Source organism: Zeus faber, assembly GCF_960531495.2.
Source record: "Zeus faber genome assembly, chromosome: 2".
NCBI classification, from domain to species: Eukaryota; Metazoa; Chordata; class Actinopteri; order Zeiformes; family Zeidae; genus Zeus; species Zeus faber.
In genome coordinates, this window is record NC_137189.1 from 22,530,307 (window position 1) to 22,548,167 (window position 17,861).

The 17,861-nt window shown below is 43.7% G+C and overlaps 1 protein-coding gene across 2 annotated transcripts; it reads right to left on the reverse strand.

The window, feature by feature from the left end:
* Positions 1–12,641: 12,641 nt before the first annotated feature.
* LOC307227612 (sterile alpha motif domain-containing protein 10-like) lies at positions 12,642–17,371 on the reverse strand. Of its 2 annotated transcripts, none has more exons than XM_079996990.1 (4): positions 17,357–17,371; positions 16,319–16,476; positions 13,552–13,689; positions 12,642–13,455 (listed from the first exon to the last, which is right to left on the reverse strand). In XM_079996990.1, the coding sequence occupies exons 2-4, from the start codon at positions 16,437–16,439 to the stop codon at positions 13,439–13,441; spliced, it is 276 nt and encodes a 91-aa protein (XP_079853116.1). In that variant the 5' UTR covers positions 16,440–16,476; positions 17,357–17,371; the 3' UTR covers positions 12,642–13,438. The 2 variants fall into 2 exon arrangements, with proteins under 2 accessions (XP_079853116.1, XP_079853117.1); XM_079996991.1 differs by lacking the exon at positions 17,357–17,371 and adding an exon at positions 16,931–16,944.
* Between the last annotated feature and the right edge of the window lie 490 nt (positions 17,372–17,861).

The following is a 17,861-nucleotide window of genomic DNA, read 5'->3' on the forward strand; positions in this document are numbered from 1 at the left end:
GTGTGCTGCGGGGGAGGGGTTGGGGAGGGGGTGGGGGTGAGGCGGACGGACGAATGTAGGGGGACTGGGCGGTCAAAGAAGGCTAAAGGGGAAGAGCGAAGGAGGCAAAGGGAAAGGAAAGGGGGTGCGCGAGGACGGACAGAAGGAACGCAGATCAACGCAGGAAAGCGAGAGAGGGAGAGAGCGTGCAGGGAAAGCGAGGGGTGGCGCACAGAGGGGGGAGAAAATGAGGAGTGGAAAGGTTGGACAGCTAGGGGGGAGAATGGTGAGGAGGCAGGCGGAGGGAGGTCCACTCGACCCACGGAGCAGCCCCTCTATCCAGAGCTCGGCATCGTGGGATTCGGGGACTCACTAGACGGAGAGAGTGAGGAATCAACAAGGCTTCCATTATTAAACGACAGTGTGACCTGAAGGGCATGTAGTGAATGTCTTGAAGTGGGACTCACGTGTCCTGATGGGAAATATTCATATGTGTTTTTTGACCAGTGATTTTCAACCTTTTTTCCCACATCAAGGACTTTTAATTGGGTACACATTAGGACACAGATCATATTTCACACGATTCTGGAACCCCAACCTGAGAAGATTTTATTGTTAGGTATGATATGTGATATTTATGATATATTTAGTCCAAACTTTCATGCCTACAGTAGGGAAATACCAGTGGAACTATGATCAAAAAAAGTCATTTTTACTAGTGCTCCTGGTCTTCTTAATTAAATAACGGTGAAGTTGAAATAGCAATCATTTTGTTGAAGCCTGGGGGGGGGGTGGACTCTTGAAGGACCCCCGAAGGGTCATCCCACATTGAGAACCACTGTTTTTAGGTTACAGTTATCAACCATCGACTCCAGATTCAAATCGAATCCTCAAATAAAACAACTACTATCCTAAATCGCGAGGCCACTGAAGAATAAAAACCTTTCCAAAGTGAGGTTTCCAAAGTGACATGTCAGTTTAACACACACACGTGATGTCAGGTTAGACGTCAGCTCTCGCTTGCCACGATCATCACATCATGCCAAACTTAAAACACAACCCATAACACTGTTTTAGTGTTCAATATTAAGAGGCACCGATGGGGTGTTTTTTATGTCAATTTTTCGGCAACCTTTAATGTGTCTTATTGACAAATTTCACATCATCTAGTAGTTTAATCCCAGATTGAAAAAATAAAAATAAAAATCAATCGATAACAAAACAAAACTCGGGGAACAACTCACTTGTGGGGTTCTTGTCCGCGGAGGTGCGCTGCCTCCATCCTCGGGCACTTCCCGACGACAAAGTTTGCGGTGGAAAAGCGGCGCGTCTTGCAGCGTCGTCTCCGGGTGCGCAGCGCGGCGCAACGCGGCGCGACTGTCATTCCGCGTCGGGCACCCACTGTATCCACAGTGTCCGCGGTCCAACGCGCCGCGTCATCTTAGATACGGACTCAACTGTAAGAAACCCTACGGTAACGACGAGTCCATCCAACACCTCAGATCTCCAGGTGTCCTCTCCGGCGGAATAAAAAGAGCCTGCGCTACAATACGCGCAAACTCCGCAATGTGGCGTGTGCGTGGAAACCCATGCGATGAGAGATTACAGCGCCACCCGCCCCCCTCGAATTTGAGGGGACTCCTGGCTTCCGTCGCACCCGCACGGGCGGAAGACCGGTGAAGTCCTGCCGGGAAGGGGTCGCTTCTTTTCGGGATGCGCAGCAGGCGACGACTCGGAGAGGAACGCAACCGATCAGACGCCGCCACGGCAGATAAAACCCGGATCGATGGCTCTCCCAGGGAGTCTTTCATCCCGACCAGTCCGGTGGGTTCTCCTGCCCCCCCGCCGTGTCCCCCTCCCTCCCCCTCCCCGTGTCGCGGCTCCGCTCAGCCGCATCCAGGCGTTTGACGCCTCGACGCGACGCGGGCAGGAGGGCGCAGGCTGCTCGGTCGGAAGGAAGAGGTGCGAGGACCCCGCTACGATTGTGGAGGATCCATTAAAGTGGTAATCCGTAAAATTAAACTCTTTAAAACTGTTTGATTTATATCCGAGATTTCATATGTAATGCTTTACTCGAAGAAACTTTTTTTTTCTAAAGAAAACATTCAGTGTATTTGCGTTAAGTTATGTGCTCCTCGTGCTGTTTCCATCGTTGGTGGCGGGGTCCGCCTTTCCAAAGACCAGGCAAGCACAAGAAGTGAAAAGGCAGCCGCATGAATTCCGTGAACCAGCATCGATATACTGTACTGGAGTTGTGGTCCGTAAACTGTCGATGTGGATGAACATTTACACAAGGAAGTATAGCACCCAGGGAGGAAAAAAGGTTCCCGAACCACTTCAAGTGACCAAGAAAAACTGAAACAAATCAGGCAAAGAAAAAGAAGCGATTAGGTCTTGGAGGGTAGACCTCGATGAAAAATTGCAGTTGCAATGGCGCGAACTTGAGGTGTAATCCACCCAACGCAGACGATTCCATGGATATCCTCTTTAATTATGAGTTCAACCATATATTTATATTTAACCGTCGCCAGAAGGTACCCACACGTCGGCGAATAAACATTTGGAGTACCACTAAACACTGTCATTTCAACAAGAAAAGGTGGTGGATGACCAAAAAGCCCTACCTGTTCCCCTTGATGTGTCACCTGACTCATGTTTGGAATGGACAATGGGCCATCTTGCAATGTTTAAAACATGAAGGGCAAGGCAAGTTAAGTTGTAGAGCACATTATGCACGGGCAAGTCAATTCAATGTATAGGTCTGAAATTATTAGTCTTCAACTACTCCAAGCAAAAAATGGGACTGCGAAATTTCAGATTGGAAAAAACGTCTTCCACAAGTTCTATGGGCGTCGAAAGTCTATTGACTTAACAACACTATCATCACACTTCTGTTAATATGAATGAAAGGCCTGTTAAGTGAGGTAAATATTGTTTCCGAAATGGCTAGGCTATTCAACACTGATTTAAAATAGGTGATTTAATGACAGCTCAATCTTAAATTGGTCTCATGCTTAATCCAACTCATGTATTTCATAATGCTGTTTTAGTAATATCTCAATGTAGACGTTTGATGTCTATTTCTGATACATCATTCATCCATTAACCAAAAATTTGCGGTTATTGGTTATAGGTTTGGGTATAAAAATCTGCCAAAAGCCTATTGTACTGTAAGTGTATGGTGCAACAAACACTGCCATCTTGTGGACAAAGTTAAACATTAGGGGCCCACAGCTGTACGGATGTTTCACTAAGCCCTGACATACGCTCTGTTATACAACTGTAATTTCATAATCATAACCTGAAGAACAGACTTGATCAACTTGCTGTACCCACCGCCCGCAAATTAGCGGTGAGAAGGTATTAGTTTCCTTTTCATATTCTGTTTATTCAGTGGTTAACTCTAAACTCATACACATAGGGATTGAAGAGGATTATTATTTTCAGTGAGAGATGTGCCTAATGTCTGGTGTCTGTTTAATCGGCACACATAGGGGATCTCACACGAAAACAGAAGCAGGGAGGTATATAATGATGTGCAGGCAGGGTAGAGAACACCTTTGATCGACTTACCTACAGTAAAAGGAGAAAAAAGTTATATATTTTTTCAAACAACAAGTTACTATACGTATAGACCAGCTTTAACACTTGCGGCTTGTTCTCCTGATTGTTTGTAATCTTGTTACAAAAAGGATATCAGAAGTCTGTACGAGGGTGATCACTTTATGTTGATTACCTTCCTTGATTTCCTTCCTTGTAAAGTACGGCAAACTTTGCTGAAGTTTATCGCTTGGAAAAATGCTTGGTAAAAAAAGACTTTCGTGGTTCTAGAATTATCTCCATGAGTAGAAGGTTATGTAAGGAGGAGGTAATGCTTTCAAATGGCGAATGTGCAATTCAGATGACACCCGCTCCCTCCCGTTCTGTTGAACACAGCATTGTTATATTTGCCGTTTGTCATCCGAGCCCACTGTGCTAAGCTGTGCTCGCACACAATTCCACAACATACTGCAGTAACTCATACAGCGTAGAAGATCTTTTCTCAAAGCACAAAAACTATATTGATTTAAAGGGTTAGCAACAATGTTATATTTAGACATGTCCGTCCGCGTTGAGTGATATTCCGCCATTTTGGATCATGGCCATGATAGCAGGGGCAGGACAAACGCTGAAGCCCTCTGCACTTTTGCCCCAAGCAATTCACCAGGGGGATCCCAAGGTGTTCTCAGAGCAGCTGGGAGCATATCCTTTGCTGTCACTTAATGGCAGTGATCAAAAAAAGTTTGCCTCTTTTCTGGAGGTTTGGTTCTTGCCAAGTGACAAAAATATGCAGTGAGAGCAAAGTTTTCTTTTACATAGTTCCACGATCGTTCCTGTGTCCCATAGCTGAAGGTATTTGACTGACAAATGTTTGGAGGATGGAGGGTGGGTCCCACTGGCCTTAAATTATGGTTATTGCTACCTCTAATGCAAATGCCAGAAAGTCACTGGTGCCGATTTGGGCGAAGGGGTTCTAATCTGCATTGTACACTTACACCTCTTAATGCTGGCGTATTATCCAAATTGAAATATACAAATATCCAATTTGAGGGGTTTCACATCCAAGTAATTTCTTCCCCGTCACGAGTCCAGTGACCTGAGATTTCAGGTAGAAACCTCTGGTGTATCCTACGCCAAAGGTGATTCAATGACTCATTCATTGGTCCCCAAATCAGTTTGGGACTAAAAAAGCTTGAATAAAAATAAAGCTTTGTTTTCAACTTTCCTCAGAATCAACTCATCTCTATATGAATTGTTTTTGCTCCAGTCTGAATCTTCTCTCTGCTTGCTGTCCTGGTGATACGCTAATGATGTCCTCGTCCAACCGCTGTCTGGCAGTACATGTAATGATTGCACATACACACATACACACACACACACACACACACACACACACACTCCAATGGATTTGTGTGTAGAAAATCATTCCTGGAGGGCTCTTGGTCCGTTTCATCTTGTGACGCGGCCTCAGAACGTAACACACACATACTGTATATACACTCAAAACCGGACACACAAAGACAAGTAGCCACCAGCTGGCCTGCATTGTTCTGTCCAGATGCTCAAATTAAGGATTGGGAGCAGCAATGGAGTATTTCTCGCTACGCACATTTTTCGAACCATGTGGCGCCATTCAAAAACCAAACAAAAGTTGGGGAAAAGTTGCGATTACGTGAGACTTAAGCAGCTCGTGGCTCTTAGATACTGTAGACTTAATTGAACCCCAAAATGGGAAACTCATTGTCCACCATAAGTACATTCAGTACACCCACAGGTATGATTTGTCAGGTGATTGACAATTGACATTCCACTGGTTCATTGATGCACATACAACAAGGTATACACAATTCCTAGGGTGGATACAGCCATCCACCCTTGAGTTCATCCACTACAAAGTACTACACAAGATGCATGAAATATAGAAGAAGAATCTTTAATTATCACGCAACACACCACACTACAACACATGCACACACACACACATGCACATGCTTTGGATGGTGTCCGGTGAAATGAGGCCTCTGCGTTTAATCCATCCTGGCTTGTCCTTCCTCCGGGGGCACAGCCAGGAGCAGTGGGCAGCATTCGTCGACGCGCCCTGGGACCTGGTGATGAGTGTCCATCGCTGGTCAGACAATGATGTGTGCATGTTTTTTTTGGGGTGGGGGGGTCCTGACTGACGTGAGGTGGAGGAAACCCCATGTGAGCACAGGGAGAACATGCAAACTCCACACAGAAAGGCTCCTTTTTGGGAGATAACCCGCCGGAGCACGGTGCCAACAGCGCCCCAGGCGGGAATCGAACCCTGGACCTTCTTGCTGTGAGGCAGCAGTGCAATGCACTGATATCAAAAGGTACATCAAATACATCAGTAGAAAAACACCTTTTAATACTATATACTATATACAAATGTTCATTAAAAAAAACATTTATCTTCACAGGCACAAAATACAACTCTCTCTCAGTGGAACGGCGAGCTTAAGGCTCGTAAGATTCAAAGATTCAAGATTCATAAGATGCTTTTTGGCAAACTCTAGAAACTGTGCTCGGCATTGTACAAAAAAAATAAAACAAGATAAGATTAAAAAAGTTGTACGAGTAAAGTCAATTAAAAAATATACAAATCTATGTACAGCATCAAACAGAAAGAAATACCGCATTCACAGAAACTATATGTTTAAATGTATATAATTATGTAAATTGTGCAATACTTTTGCATATATTCTGTGCAATGTTTGTGATAACAAATAAAATAATAATAACAAATATAAAATAATATAATCGGTGCAACGTATTGCAGCAGTGAGGTGGCCACAGTATTTATGAGGTGAGGAGTGTATAGAAGAGATAAAGAGGGCTGTATAATGGATGGCCATTAAAACCCAGAACAGACTTTAACTTAGCCTTTGTCCTGATCTGACAAATACCCGTTTATTCATTTGTATAGATGACTTTAAGATGCCCGTGCAGGAGGGACACACAGCAGAAAGCCATATTGCAGGGAAATCTCTCAGACAAGGATCTGTTTTGTAGTAAACTCCTGTAATAGCAAAAGGTAATGGGATCATATTGTCATGGGCCCAGCAGTGCCTCCAGTTATTTCCCTTGTGTTTCCCTTTCTCCCTGTATCTCCTTTTTTTACCCCTGTCTGTGTGTGTGTGTGTGTGTGTGTGTGTGTGTGTGTGTGTGTGTGTGTGTGTGTGTGTGTGTGTGTGTGTGTGTGTGTGTGTGTGTGTGTGTGTGTGTGTGTGTGTGTGGGTGTGTGTGTGTGTCTCTGGCTCCCTCCTCTATGCACAACAGTATATCTACTCCGGTTCTCCGTCCACTCATCGCCAGATCAATGTTTCAACTACAGTGGTAGTCTCTCGCTCTTGGGCGCTCTGCAATTGAATATTCAGCGTTATTCTTTGCATTGTTAGCATTACCTGTCCATCGCCCTGCTCGCCACTACCCTCCGTCCGAACACCTGCCTGCCTGGCCTTCTAACTCCCAGCGCTTATCCTCCACCAGCCACACTCACTCCCTCGTCCCCCTGTCCTGCTCAGCTCAGATCTGCCATCGCCTCTTCACCTTTTGGCTTGCCTGCCATCCTCATTCCCCTTCATTCCTACAATAAACCCCTTGTCATATCACCTAATTCAATTGTCTGTGCCTGCCTTTGGGTTCGCCTTTACTGTTTATGACATATATCTCATAGGGGTCATGGGTCATAGAAGAAGGCACGTCCAGATCGTCCAGCTGAACTTACATCCAGGCCAAGGAAATTAAAAAAAAAAAAATATATATATATATATATATATATATGCATTATTAATCCCACTACCCATAAAAATAGTAGTAGTACTGGACGGCAATTAAATTGACAACAAAAATATGGAACACAGTCAGAGACAAGAGCCCCAGAGGTCAGGAGTGTATCGGTCGTTTAACTACAGGGCTGCCACAGCCAACACAGCTCTAGTCTAAGCAGCTTATGGTGCAGGTCACGTCAGTAAGGCCAATATGTCGCTCAAGACAACTTACGCAGGCATAAACCAAAGGACATTGTTCTGTGTACGTGTGACTCTGCTTCCTTTCTCAGTTTTGCCCGTCAACTCGTCTCTTTCTCTTAACTGACACCTGGGTTCACAGTCAATCCACTTCAATGTCTTTTCCTCCTGTCGCTAATAGAAGTATTGACTTTCATTTAGTTGCCTGGTGCTTACCTCTATCATTTTTCGTCCATCCTCATTCTCTGTTCAGGGAGGAATACAAATTTAGTCTTAAACTGCTCAGCCTGAGTTAACCTCAGGTTCTCTTTATTTGTTACACAATAAACACACATTCCTTGTCATATTCCTTCCAAGCTATCATGGCCGAGTAGATTTACAGTGACCTTTCGAAAAACCAGAAGCATGCGATGTGACTTGATGATGTCCATTCACCAGTGAAAGCTAATTGGGTCATTACAAAAAGCTTTGGCTAAATGGTATGCAACTGGCTTGGAGTGCCTCAAAACCCAGCACACAGTGGGAGTGAATAAACACAGACATAATAAGAACGGATAAACAGAGACACAGGAGTGCATAAGCACAGCACATAGGAGTGAATAAACACAGCACACAGTAGGAGTGAATAAACCCAGCACATAATAGGAGTAAATAAACACAGACATAGGACTGAATGAACACAGCACATAATAGGACAGAATAAACATAGCACACGATGGGAGTGAATAAACACACCACATAACAGTTAGTTAGTTAGTTAGTTCCTCCCGTTCCTTCTGGAACATTGGGCGACGAGTCCGCACCATTTGCTCCTTACGAGAATGGCTTCTTCTCGTCGTTTCCGTAACATGCTTTTTTTTACGGGGTGAGGTTGTTAACCCCACGCCCCACCCCCAACCTGGAGGACCGGGTGCTGACTTACCCCTGTCACAAAGGCATTATTATTATTGTTATTACTGTTATCATTATTAAATATTTACAATAATAATAATAATAATCAGTTCCAGCCGTTCCGTCAGTAATCCGTCTATAGAGAAGGGGGCCGCGGCAGACTGCAGCTGGCGGCCGCCGGCGAGCTCGTAGACGTGGTGGTGGTGGTGGTGCGGGCCGAGTGTCATGCCCATGGTCTTCTCTCCGGCGCTGTCCGTAGGCAAACACGGTGGCGTTGTAGCCCTCGAAGCAGCCCTCGATCAGGCCTCGATCAGGCCAGAGGTCTAGCAGTATCAGTAGCAGTGCTTTTAGGCATTTAGGAAATACATTTACATCATCAGTGAGGCTAAATCTGGTTATTATTGCAAAGACGTGTCTGTACGCTCCGGTCTCTCTGCGTGTTTGAGATGCGAGTTTTCCAGAACAAGTCATGCCGGATCAGAAAGGGTTTAGCATTTCAGGAACAAATGAGAATGTTTTCCATTGTATATGCACACTTTTTGTTGAACTTCTTATGTCAAGTATGCAACCTATTATTACTTTTTTTTTCATACCATCTTTAGTTGTTATTCATATCCAGCCAAATTCTAAAAATAAAACTACAATTTCCCTGGCGTGTCATTTCTATAGGAGTGAATAAACGCAGCACATAATAAAACCGAATAAACACAGCATATAAATTAATAGGACCAGATAAACACAGCACATAGTAGGATTGATTATACACAGACATCACATAGGGCTGGGAACCATGCACTGAACACAGTGCAAGGTGTTAGAAGGTCTTAACAGGGAAGTAGTGACATGGAATGTGTTGAAATGGTGTGTGGAATGAAGCAGAAATGCAATACTGTAATCTTTTCATTAGTAACTCTGCAGAGCCTTGCAACCTCTCCCACTCTCTCTCAGTCGGGGTCCAGGGTGACCTGTGAGGAAGAGTTCCTGGAAGGGGAGAGGCGTTTCCGTCCTCTGGAAATGATCCGAGCCGTTGGATTAGGGCAGCCGGCTCCGATGTCCTGGGGAAGGCCTGATAGAAGGAGAAGAAGAAGAATCTTTATTGGTCACACGACACACCACACTACAACACAACACATGCATATATACACACACACAGACACACGCTTTTTTTTGGGGGGGGTGGTGGCCGGTGAAATGTGGCCTCTGCATTTCACCCATCCTAGCTGATGACATACAATGCCATGCAGTGGCTCTTGCACCATAAACCAGTCGGTGGGCGCTTTTAGGGATTGATTTTCTGCCTGCTTTGTGAGGAAATGGCTCCCTGAACAAACTCTGACCACAGAATAACGTACAAGTTTGATCGCAATGGAGTGGCAGTCATTAATGGTGACATAAGGACAGAAGATGTGGTGCAAAAGGATTTGACAAACCTACAGAGCCGACTCTTGCCATCAGCTGTAGAACCACAGTTGAAATGCTGGATGCTCTTGAGGCAGGGCACCGGGAACGGTGCTCAGGTTGCAGGGAGACTGACTTCAGCATCAACTTCACATTCATATCATTCACCACATCTATGGACTGACTACAAGTTAAACAACCTGTTTATGACCGGTGTGCCGCTATTGGTCATTTTGCACGTAGATAAATCATTTCCCCTTTAATATCGTCATAAATACTTAGTGCTAATGCCTCATGATGGAAAAATGTAGACTCAAGTTGAATTGAAGTGGCCATCTTGAAGCGTTGGTGTTTCACTTATCTACAACGCCCTGTGGTGCACTTTGTCATTCTGTCAACTTTCATCTACTGATAGTCAGTTTGACAAACCCGTACACACACACACACACACACACACACACACACACACACACACACACACACACACACACACACACACACACACACACACACACAGGTTTGATTTATAGCATCAACTATACGGTAACCACCGTAAAGCTTTCAACCAAAGTGAAATGAAGTGAAGTGACTGGCGGTTTTAATTCATTTTCGACCGCGCGAGGCAAGAGGATACAATTTAGTGGGTAATTCATTTCGAGGCGCAAGCAGGCGTTCAGGGAACCATGCATCATGACTCTTGACGTTAATGTTAATGCGCAGCGGCGCTTGCTGCCCATAGCCACAACTGGATCAGAGCTTGCCAGCGCCGGTTCTGCTTGAAGATGTGATACTATAATGTAAATTATTGATAACTCCCACGGGATTTCTCCGTTTGCGTTAAGTAACAGCCCGGTGCAGGTAAGTTCAGTCTCTTGTCGGCAATGCAGAGCGGCCTGTTTGTCATTAGCCTCTGTAGAGGCTGCGCCTTCCGTGGAATTTCATCTTTTTTAGAACAATGAGGTCAAATGATCCACAATATTAACAGATTACCAAATACGCAACAATATAAAATAGATATAGTATAACATAACATAAAACAACATCAAAATAAAAAATAAAAATAAAATAACCCCGTACGTGGATATCACTTGTTATCGATACATGCACTTTTACTGTATTGGATAGGAAATATCTGCATTTAGCTCCATAGGAAATCATATGAAAAAGTCATTCCCATCACATCATTACAAATCATTATGACAAGGGACTCGGCAAATTGGGGCAAGTTTGTATGGCCAGCATGTGGTGTGCGCACATTACACAAGACGGATCTCCAATTTCACATTTCTATAGTAATTTCATTACATCTAAGTTAGTTTGGTAATGACACACAATAAAATATTCTCCACTCTTGTGGTATTTACCTCAAATTCTCATGATATTCTGAAAATTAAAGCAGGAATCTTCCTTCTCTTCAGACATTTTCATTTGAAAGAAAGTTGCTATTGTGGTGGCAATGACTACTTCGATTAGACGGATACTGTTTAGTGTAATGAATCAGATACAGTTCATGCATGGAACATGGAACATTAAAGTTCCATGTAGATTCCATTACATTGACTCTTTTGGTACATTAATATATGTTTTTGGTGGCGTGACACCTAAATTTCTCGACAGAGATTAGTAAAGTTTCATCTTATCTAACATTAAATAGGTTTCAATTACTCGGGACTTTGTCATTAAAATAAAAATTGAAATACCACAACTCTGGGCTTGGGACAAGACTGGAATAGTGGAGCTAAGGGATAAAAATATCAAATCTCAAAATGGACAAAAATATGATTTAAAGAGCTGTTCCAAAGATTCTCAAATGATTTAGGGGGGAGCTTAACATATCTTCTTCTTTTTTCAACCGCCTGCATGTCCTCCCTCACCACATCCTTAAACCTTCTCTTTGGCCTTCCTCTTTTCCTCTTGCCCGGCAGCTCCATCCTCAGCATCCTTCTCCCAATGTAAGTCTCATCTCTCCTACACATGTGTCCAAACCATCTCAATGTCGCCTCTCTCACTTTTCCACCAAACTGTCCAACCTGAGCTGTCCCTCTAATGTACTCATTCCTAATCCTGTCCATCGTTGTCACTCCCAATGAAGATCTCAACATCCTCAACTCTGCCACCTCCAGTTCAGCCACCTGCCTTTTTGCCAGTGCCAGCGTCTCTAAACCGTTCAACATAGCTGGTCTCACTACCGTCCTGTCGACCTTCCCCTTCACTCTTGCTGGAACCCTTCTGTCAGAAAAAAGGTATTTTCAGAATGACCCATATACTGTATATTTAGAATAGAATCATTTTGAGATCTAACAATTTTTTTCTCTATCTAATCAATCGAACATGCTTCTACTGTACTGTATGTACAATAGCAAAGCAGAAACTGTTTGACAGTTCTGTCAGTGACAAGGAGGGGGAGCAATGGAACTTTCTTTCTTAATTACATGCTTCATTGAAACCTTTGACCCTAACCTCAAGGTTTCGTTAGGGTGTGTACACACACACACACACACACACACACACACACACACACACACACACACACACACACACACACACACACACACACACACACACACACACACACACACACACACACACACCCCTTTCCATGGACATGTTGCTTCTTGCCCATCACCAAAGTATGCTCCGGGGATCTGCTCTGCAATCTGTGTGTGTGTGTGTGTGTGTGTGCATGTGTATGTGTGTGTGTGTCAGACAGACACTCACTATTACTCAGCTCACCCTATCTCAGTTCACCCAGTGGAGTCCTACAATGTGAAAAGATAAAGGCATGAAGAGAACAGATTCTCCTGCTAGACACACTTTTCTGTTCCTAAAACATTTCAAGGAGGGTTTTCATTTAATTTTTTTTTTTAATATACAAGTATATCATCTGTATTATGGCTGTCAGGCTTAACAAAACTTGTGATTTTTCAATTAAAAAATAAACACACACACACTTTTGTATTACAAAATACATAAAATATTCCTAATGTCTATAATAGAATATGACACCATTCAGTCAACTTAGGTGAACAACAAGACAGAATATAACATGAAGCCATGCATGCGGCAGGTATATTCCATACATAAATTAGAAATATCTTCCAGATATCTTCCAGCTCTATTGAAAAAACAAAAATGACACAAAACAAATATAAACAAAAGGTGAAACATTGTTTGAGGCACTTGAGCGAAGAACACGTGGCAGAGAGATCGCAAAAACAAACACAGGAAATTGGAACCGACATAAAAGAAAAGAAAAAAATCTATTTCGGATTTCAGTCTGTGTAGGATGGAAAGGATGGATGGATGGACGAGTTAACCCCCTCGATATTTTTCTTACATATATATTTACCAAAGGTGGATGGGCAACGTCCACCTGCGCCCACCCCCAAAGGCGGACCGAGGAGAGAAGAGACAGATAGGAGCCGGGCAAAATCAGTCTCAGCCCATCTGAACAGGTCGATGACTTCACAGGTGAAAGGCTCCCCACCCCTCCTGCTCTCATCTTTCACTTATTGTCTCTCTCACTCACTGTTGCTTGCCCTCGTCTTCCACCCTGCTCGTTGTCGCATCACACGTTCCTCCTTCCAATGGGATGAAAGTAAATTAAGTCGGACTTGTCAGCCAAAGATTTACATCCTTCTTCATGACGAAAAACATTCTAGGAGAGGAATGAAACGGGGAGGAGGGGACAACAACAATGTAAAAATGATGTAAAAGCAAGCGTTCAGCAAACATTAAGCAAGCTTCCACACACCTTGGTAGATGTCGTTGAGGTTCTCCAGCTCCTCTTGGACTCGGAGGAGGAGAACGTCCTGCAGGATCTCCCGCTGCGCCTCCTCCCCCACGCCCAGGCGCCTCAGGTGGTGCACCGTGATCCTCAGCAGCGCACGGCCTGCGTGGGAAAATGGAGGGGAAGTCAAAGTGCTACGGAGCCAAAAGGAGGACAAACGTGAGGGTGAAGAAGGGTGTAGAACCTCCTTCATCCCAACATGCATGAAAACTGCTCCTGAGTCAATCCACCAGAAACAACCAAAGAAATATCCCACATAACACACATAGTATGACCCCCAAACATTCAATCAATCAGCTCTTTTGTTGGAAATTCAGCTCTTTACGATTGGCTGTAAAAAAGATTTGTTCAAATTTCCGACTCGATTCAGTAAGGATCCATTCAATAAGGATGGTCAGAAGAGTTTGGCTCTGAATTTGGCTCACATGAATCATTTAATTTCGTAAAATGCATTTATTTATTTAAGAAGTGACCCCCGACCGCTGACCCACTTCAAAGTTTTGGTGGCTACGGATAAATAGTTTGCGAGTTTTGCATCGCTAATTCTCAGTGTTGCCGCTTTACAATGGCGACCCTTGTGCATCAGCTTTGTGGTGCAAATATAGGACTAATTTGAACATAGTCACAAAGAAAAGGCCATCAGAATATCCGATACCTTTTAACCCAGTGAGATTCAGAAACACAAAATGAATGTGCTAAACTTTTTGAGCTTTGTCAGAAACAAACATCTGAGCATTTCGCCAATACGGACATCTATAACTATAGCCCCAACTATAGCCATCAGAGCCACAATGTCCTGAATGCATTTATGAACAAATACAATAATGAAATATAGCTCCAGGGCTCTTCGTTAAGTTGTGACGGCAGAAGTTCATTCCGGAAGTTCGTTCCGGCCTGATGAGGTCTGAGCCACTGCCTGTAGAGTAGCCACCTTCAATGTGGAAAAATAAGGGACACCTTGCCAGGGGCTCCATGCCCGGGGGACACAAATCAAGTGGGGGTCTGGGGGTCGGTTATGCATGAATTTGTGCTTTTTATGCATCAATTTCAAAGTCCTCTCTGCTGCTCTCAACATGAATGTAAAGGAAATAAAGTGACTCTCCCGGATGTAGGCACTAAAATGAATATCAACCTGTTCCAAAGTGAGGGAAATGGGGATAAACAAAATAATTGCTAATTTATCTAGGTTATGCAAATTTATACGTATATGAATGTAATTTTAACACCTTTCAGGAAGGATGGGGTAGCCGAGCCTTTGGAAGATTAATCTCCACCGAGTGGAGATTATTGGTTAAATTTGCACACACACAGACAAACACACGCACACACTACTTGGACACATACTCAATACTCTAAGGCAAACTGTGCAGTTTGACTTGGACTCGTTCCCACTGACAGGACTGACCCACTCGTGGTCCTGTGGGTCAGATCCGTATATGGACAGCCTCTTTCTTTTTACCGGCGGATTTGAGCTGGAGGTATTCACCAACATTTTTAAATACCACACATCTGAGTCTCCGTAACCAGGGCAGCGATGACGTAGAGAGACAGACGACTGACTTCTCCGTTATGTCTCATGAAACTCTTTAGGTTGTATTATTTCTCATGTCATTCCAAGCATGTGAAAACGTCGTGCATGCATTAGAGTAGGGTGTGCATGAGAATACAGGACAAATCGGGTCCCTTATTGATTCAGTGAGGGACAGTGCACTTTATTTTCCAATACAGGATGATCCTGTATTAAAAGGAACGGGTGGCAACACTAGCTACATGCCGCTGCTCTTTGTACTCTATAATCCAATTGTCTTCTGGAAATACATTAACCTCCTGTAATTATTTTCAAACATAATAAAGATGAATAGTAATAACCTGTCACACTGTAATTTCATATGGTTCTTGTTACAACTAACGACAATTCAGGAAGACTGTAAACGTCAACTTGCGCATGCACGCAAGGATTTCTCTGTGCGTGGCGCCGTCTTAGTGAGGTTGTGATTGTTGATCACAAACTCCATTCACAATACTGAACTGCCAATCTGGATGAAACTCGAACGACGCCATGTTGGAACTGCCCCGAATATACATCTTAAGCTGCTTTCACACATGCACTACAACCCTGAAATTATCCGGACATTACCTGGTGGAGCTGTATGTGTGAATTCAAATGTCCAAATCATTTGACCTGGACATTAAACAGACTTTACCCAGCCAGCATCCTAGTACAAAGTCCGGGTAATGTCTGATTGAGTGGTATGTGTGAACAGAGCAGGTGATTTTCAGATCATTGACAGTGAGCGAGAGGGCGTGTCGCATGTTGATAACGTCTCTATCATGTGTCAGTTATTTAACTTTGTGTGGATCTTTGTGCACAGAGCGTAGCTGCTTCGTACTCCTTTCTGCTTTCTCTATTATTCCTTTCCACTTCTTTGTTTATATTACATCCAAATACATGGAGTATCAACACAGCGTCAGTTTTTCATTAACAAAAACAACGGGGCCACTGCTCTTTCGGGACTGGAATGCTGAATGCTGGTTTTTGTCCCACTAGGTGTGTTTTAGTTGACCACAAGGAAGGACAAACGTTAACATACTGCAAATTAAGATAAAATTTCTCAACAATTTAAACTGACTGAGGCTACAAGAAAAAGCAGCGTCCCAACAGGCAAGCCAATGCGAATTCTATTGTTTTCAGCGGAATTCAGCAGAATAGAAAAGGTGATGTTAGCTCTACCTGATATGGCGTGTTGAGACATGGCCTCGTGGAGCGCGTGGGGCTGGGTGGGGTACTGCTCTTGGATCCACTCGGACACTTCCTCCACGGACCAGAACGACACGCGCCTCGATGAGCCCATCGCTTCACTAGCTCAGCACCTGTCACAACCTTTAAGGCTATGGTCAAATTCAAAATAAATGGAGAAATTATCTTTGCCTCATTGTCAAAGAAGATAGATAGATAGATAGATCGATAGATAGATAGATCGATAGATAGATAGATAAGTAATTAGCATAAACAAATAGCAATAAACCTAAGAATTTAGTAGAGGATAGACAATTTTAGAATACAGGTACACCTCACTTAACGACCCACCAGTTTAACGACCGTTCGGACTTACAACCAGCTCTCTGACCAGTCTGTATTGTACTGCGTACAATACCGCGGCATCTCAGCGTCAAGCATCTCATCGTGCATCACCCTTTATTTACTATATACACTATATATACTATATACACAATATACACTATATGTTCTATATACACTATATATACTGAATACATCACCGTTCTCAGTCTCAGTCTGTCAGTATTCACTACACTAGCGTTCACAATGGCCAAGCCCCCTTACCGTGAAATAGCAGGTCCTCGCTTATCGACCGATTCGCTTAACGACCTGGTCCTAGGAACGGAACTCAGTCTTTGAGTGAGGAGGATCTGTAGTGTAATGATGTAATAGTGCAATAATGTAATACTATTACACGGAAATAGTGTAATAACGTAATAGTGTTAAAATGTTATAGTTTAAAAAATTAACTGAATACTAGTTACAGACTCTAAACAGCAGGTTTCTGAAGCGCCCCTTGCCTGTGGCGCGCAACACGTATTTGAACGCAGTCTTAATTATTTCTCCCGAAGTTAAATCCCTCAAAACTCAGCACAACTATGACAGAAACCCAACCGCGGTCAACACCGCAGTCCACGTTCCACGCAGTCTAACGCTGCGTGTTTGATTCTCTGTAAACGTGAGGTCGGTCATGTTTGAGCGTTTCCTTACCGTCCAGCCCTCGCCCTGCTCGTGATGCGAGACCAGCGAGCGATTCGTCCGTCGCGAACAGCTCTTTTATTGACTCGGGAGTCACTCCGGCAAACGAGAGGGCGAGCTCGCGAGTTGATATTCGACTCACAGACTGAACATTATCACTGGGGACTAAATTGAAGTCCAAGGCGGAGGAGACGCCACGGCATTTGGCACAATTCATATTGAGATTCGCCGATTTACCCGTTGCATTGCACCGACATAAGTGGTGAATGATTCGCAGGAGAGTTGCGTTCACAACTCGGAGACACCGACTCTTCCGAGTCCTGTTCGTCACATTCATTCACTAGTGTATATGGTATATATAGTGTATATAGTAAATAAAGGGTGATGCACGATGAGATGCTTGACGCTGAGATGCCGCGGTATTGTACGCAGTACAATACAGACTGGTCGGAGAGCTGGTTGTAAGTGAGACCCTTTTTACAAGAACCGAATCTTAAAAACGAGTCGAATTTGTCAT

What these genes read in the sequence shown, in the direction of transcription:
- LOC307227612 (XM_079996990.1), bottom strand. Translation starts at nt 16,439, where the DNA reads ATGGGCTCATCGAGGCGCGTGTCGTTCTGGTCCGTGGAGGAAGTGTCC. An exon ending in GTCTCAACACGCCATATCAG is followed by an intron (nt 13,690 to 16,318) that starts GTAGAGCTAACA and finishes TTTCCCACGCAG; the next exon opens with GCCGTGCGCTGCTGAGGATC.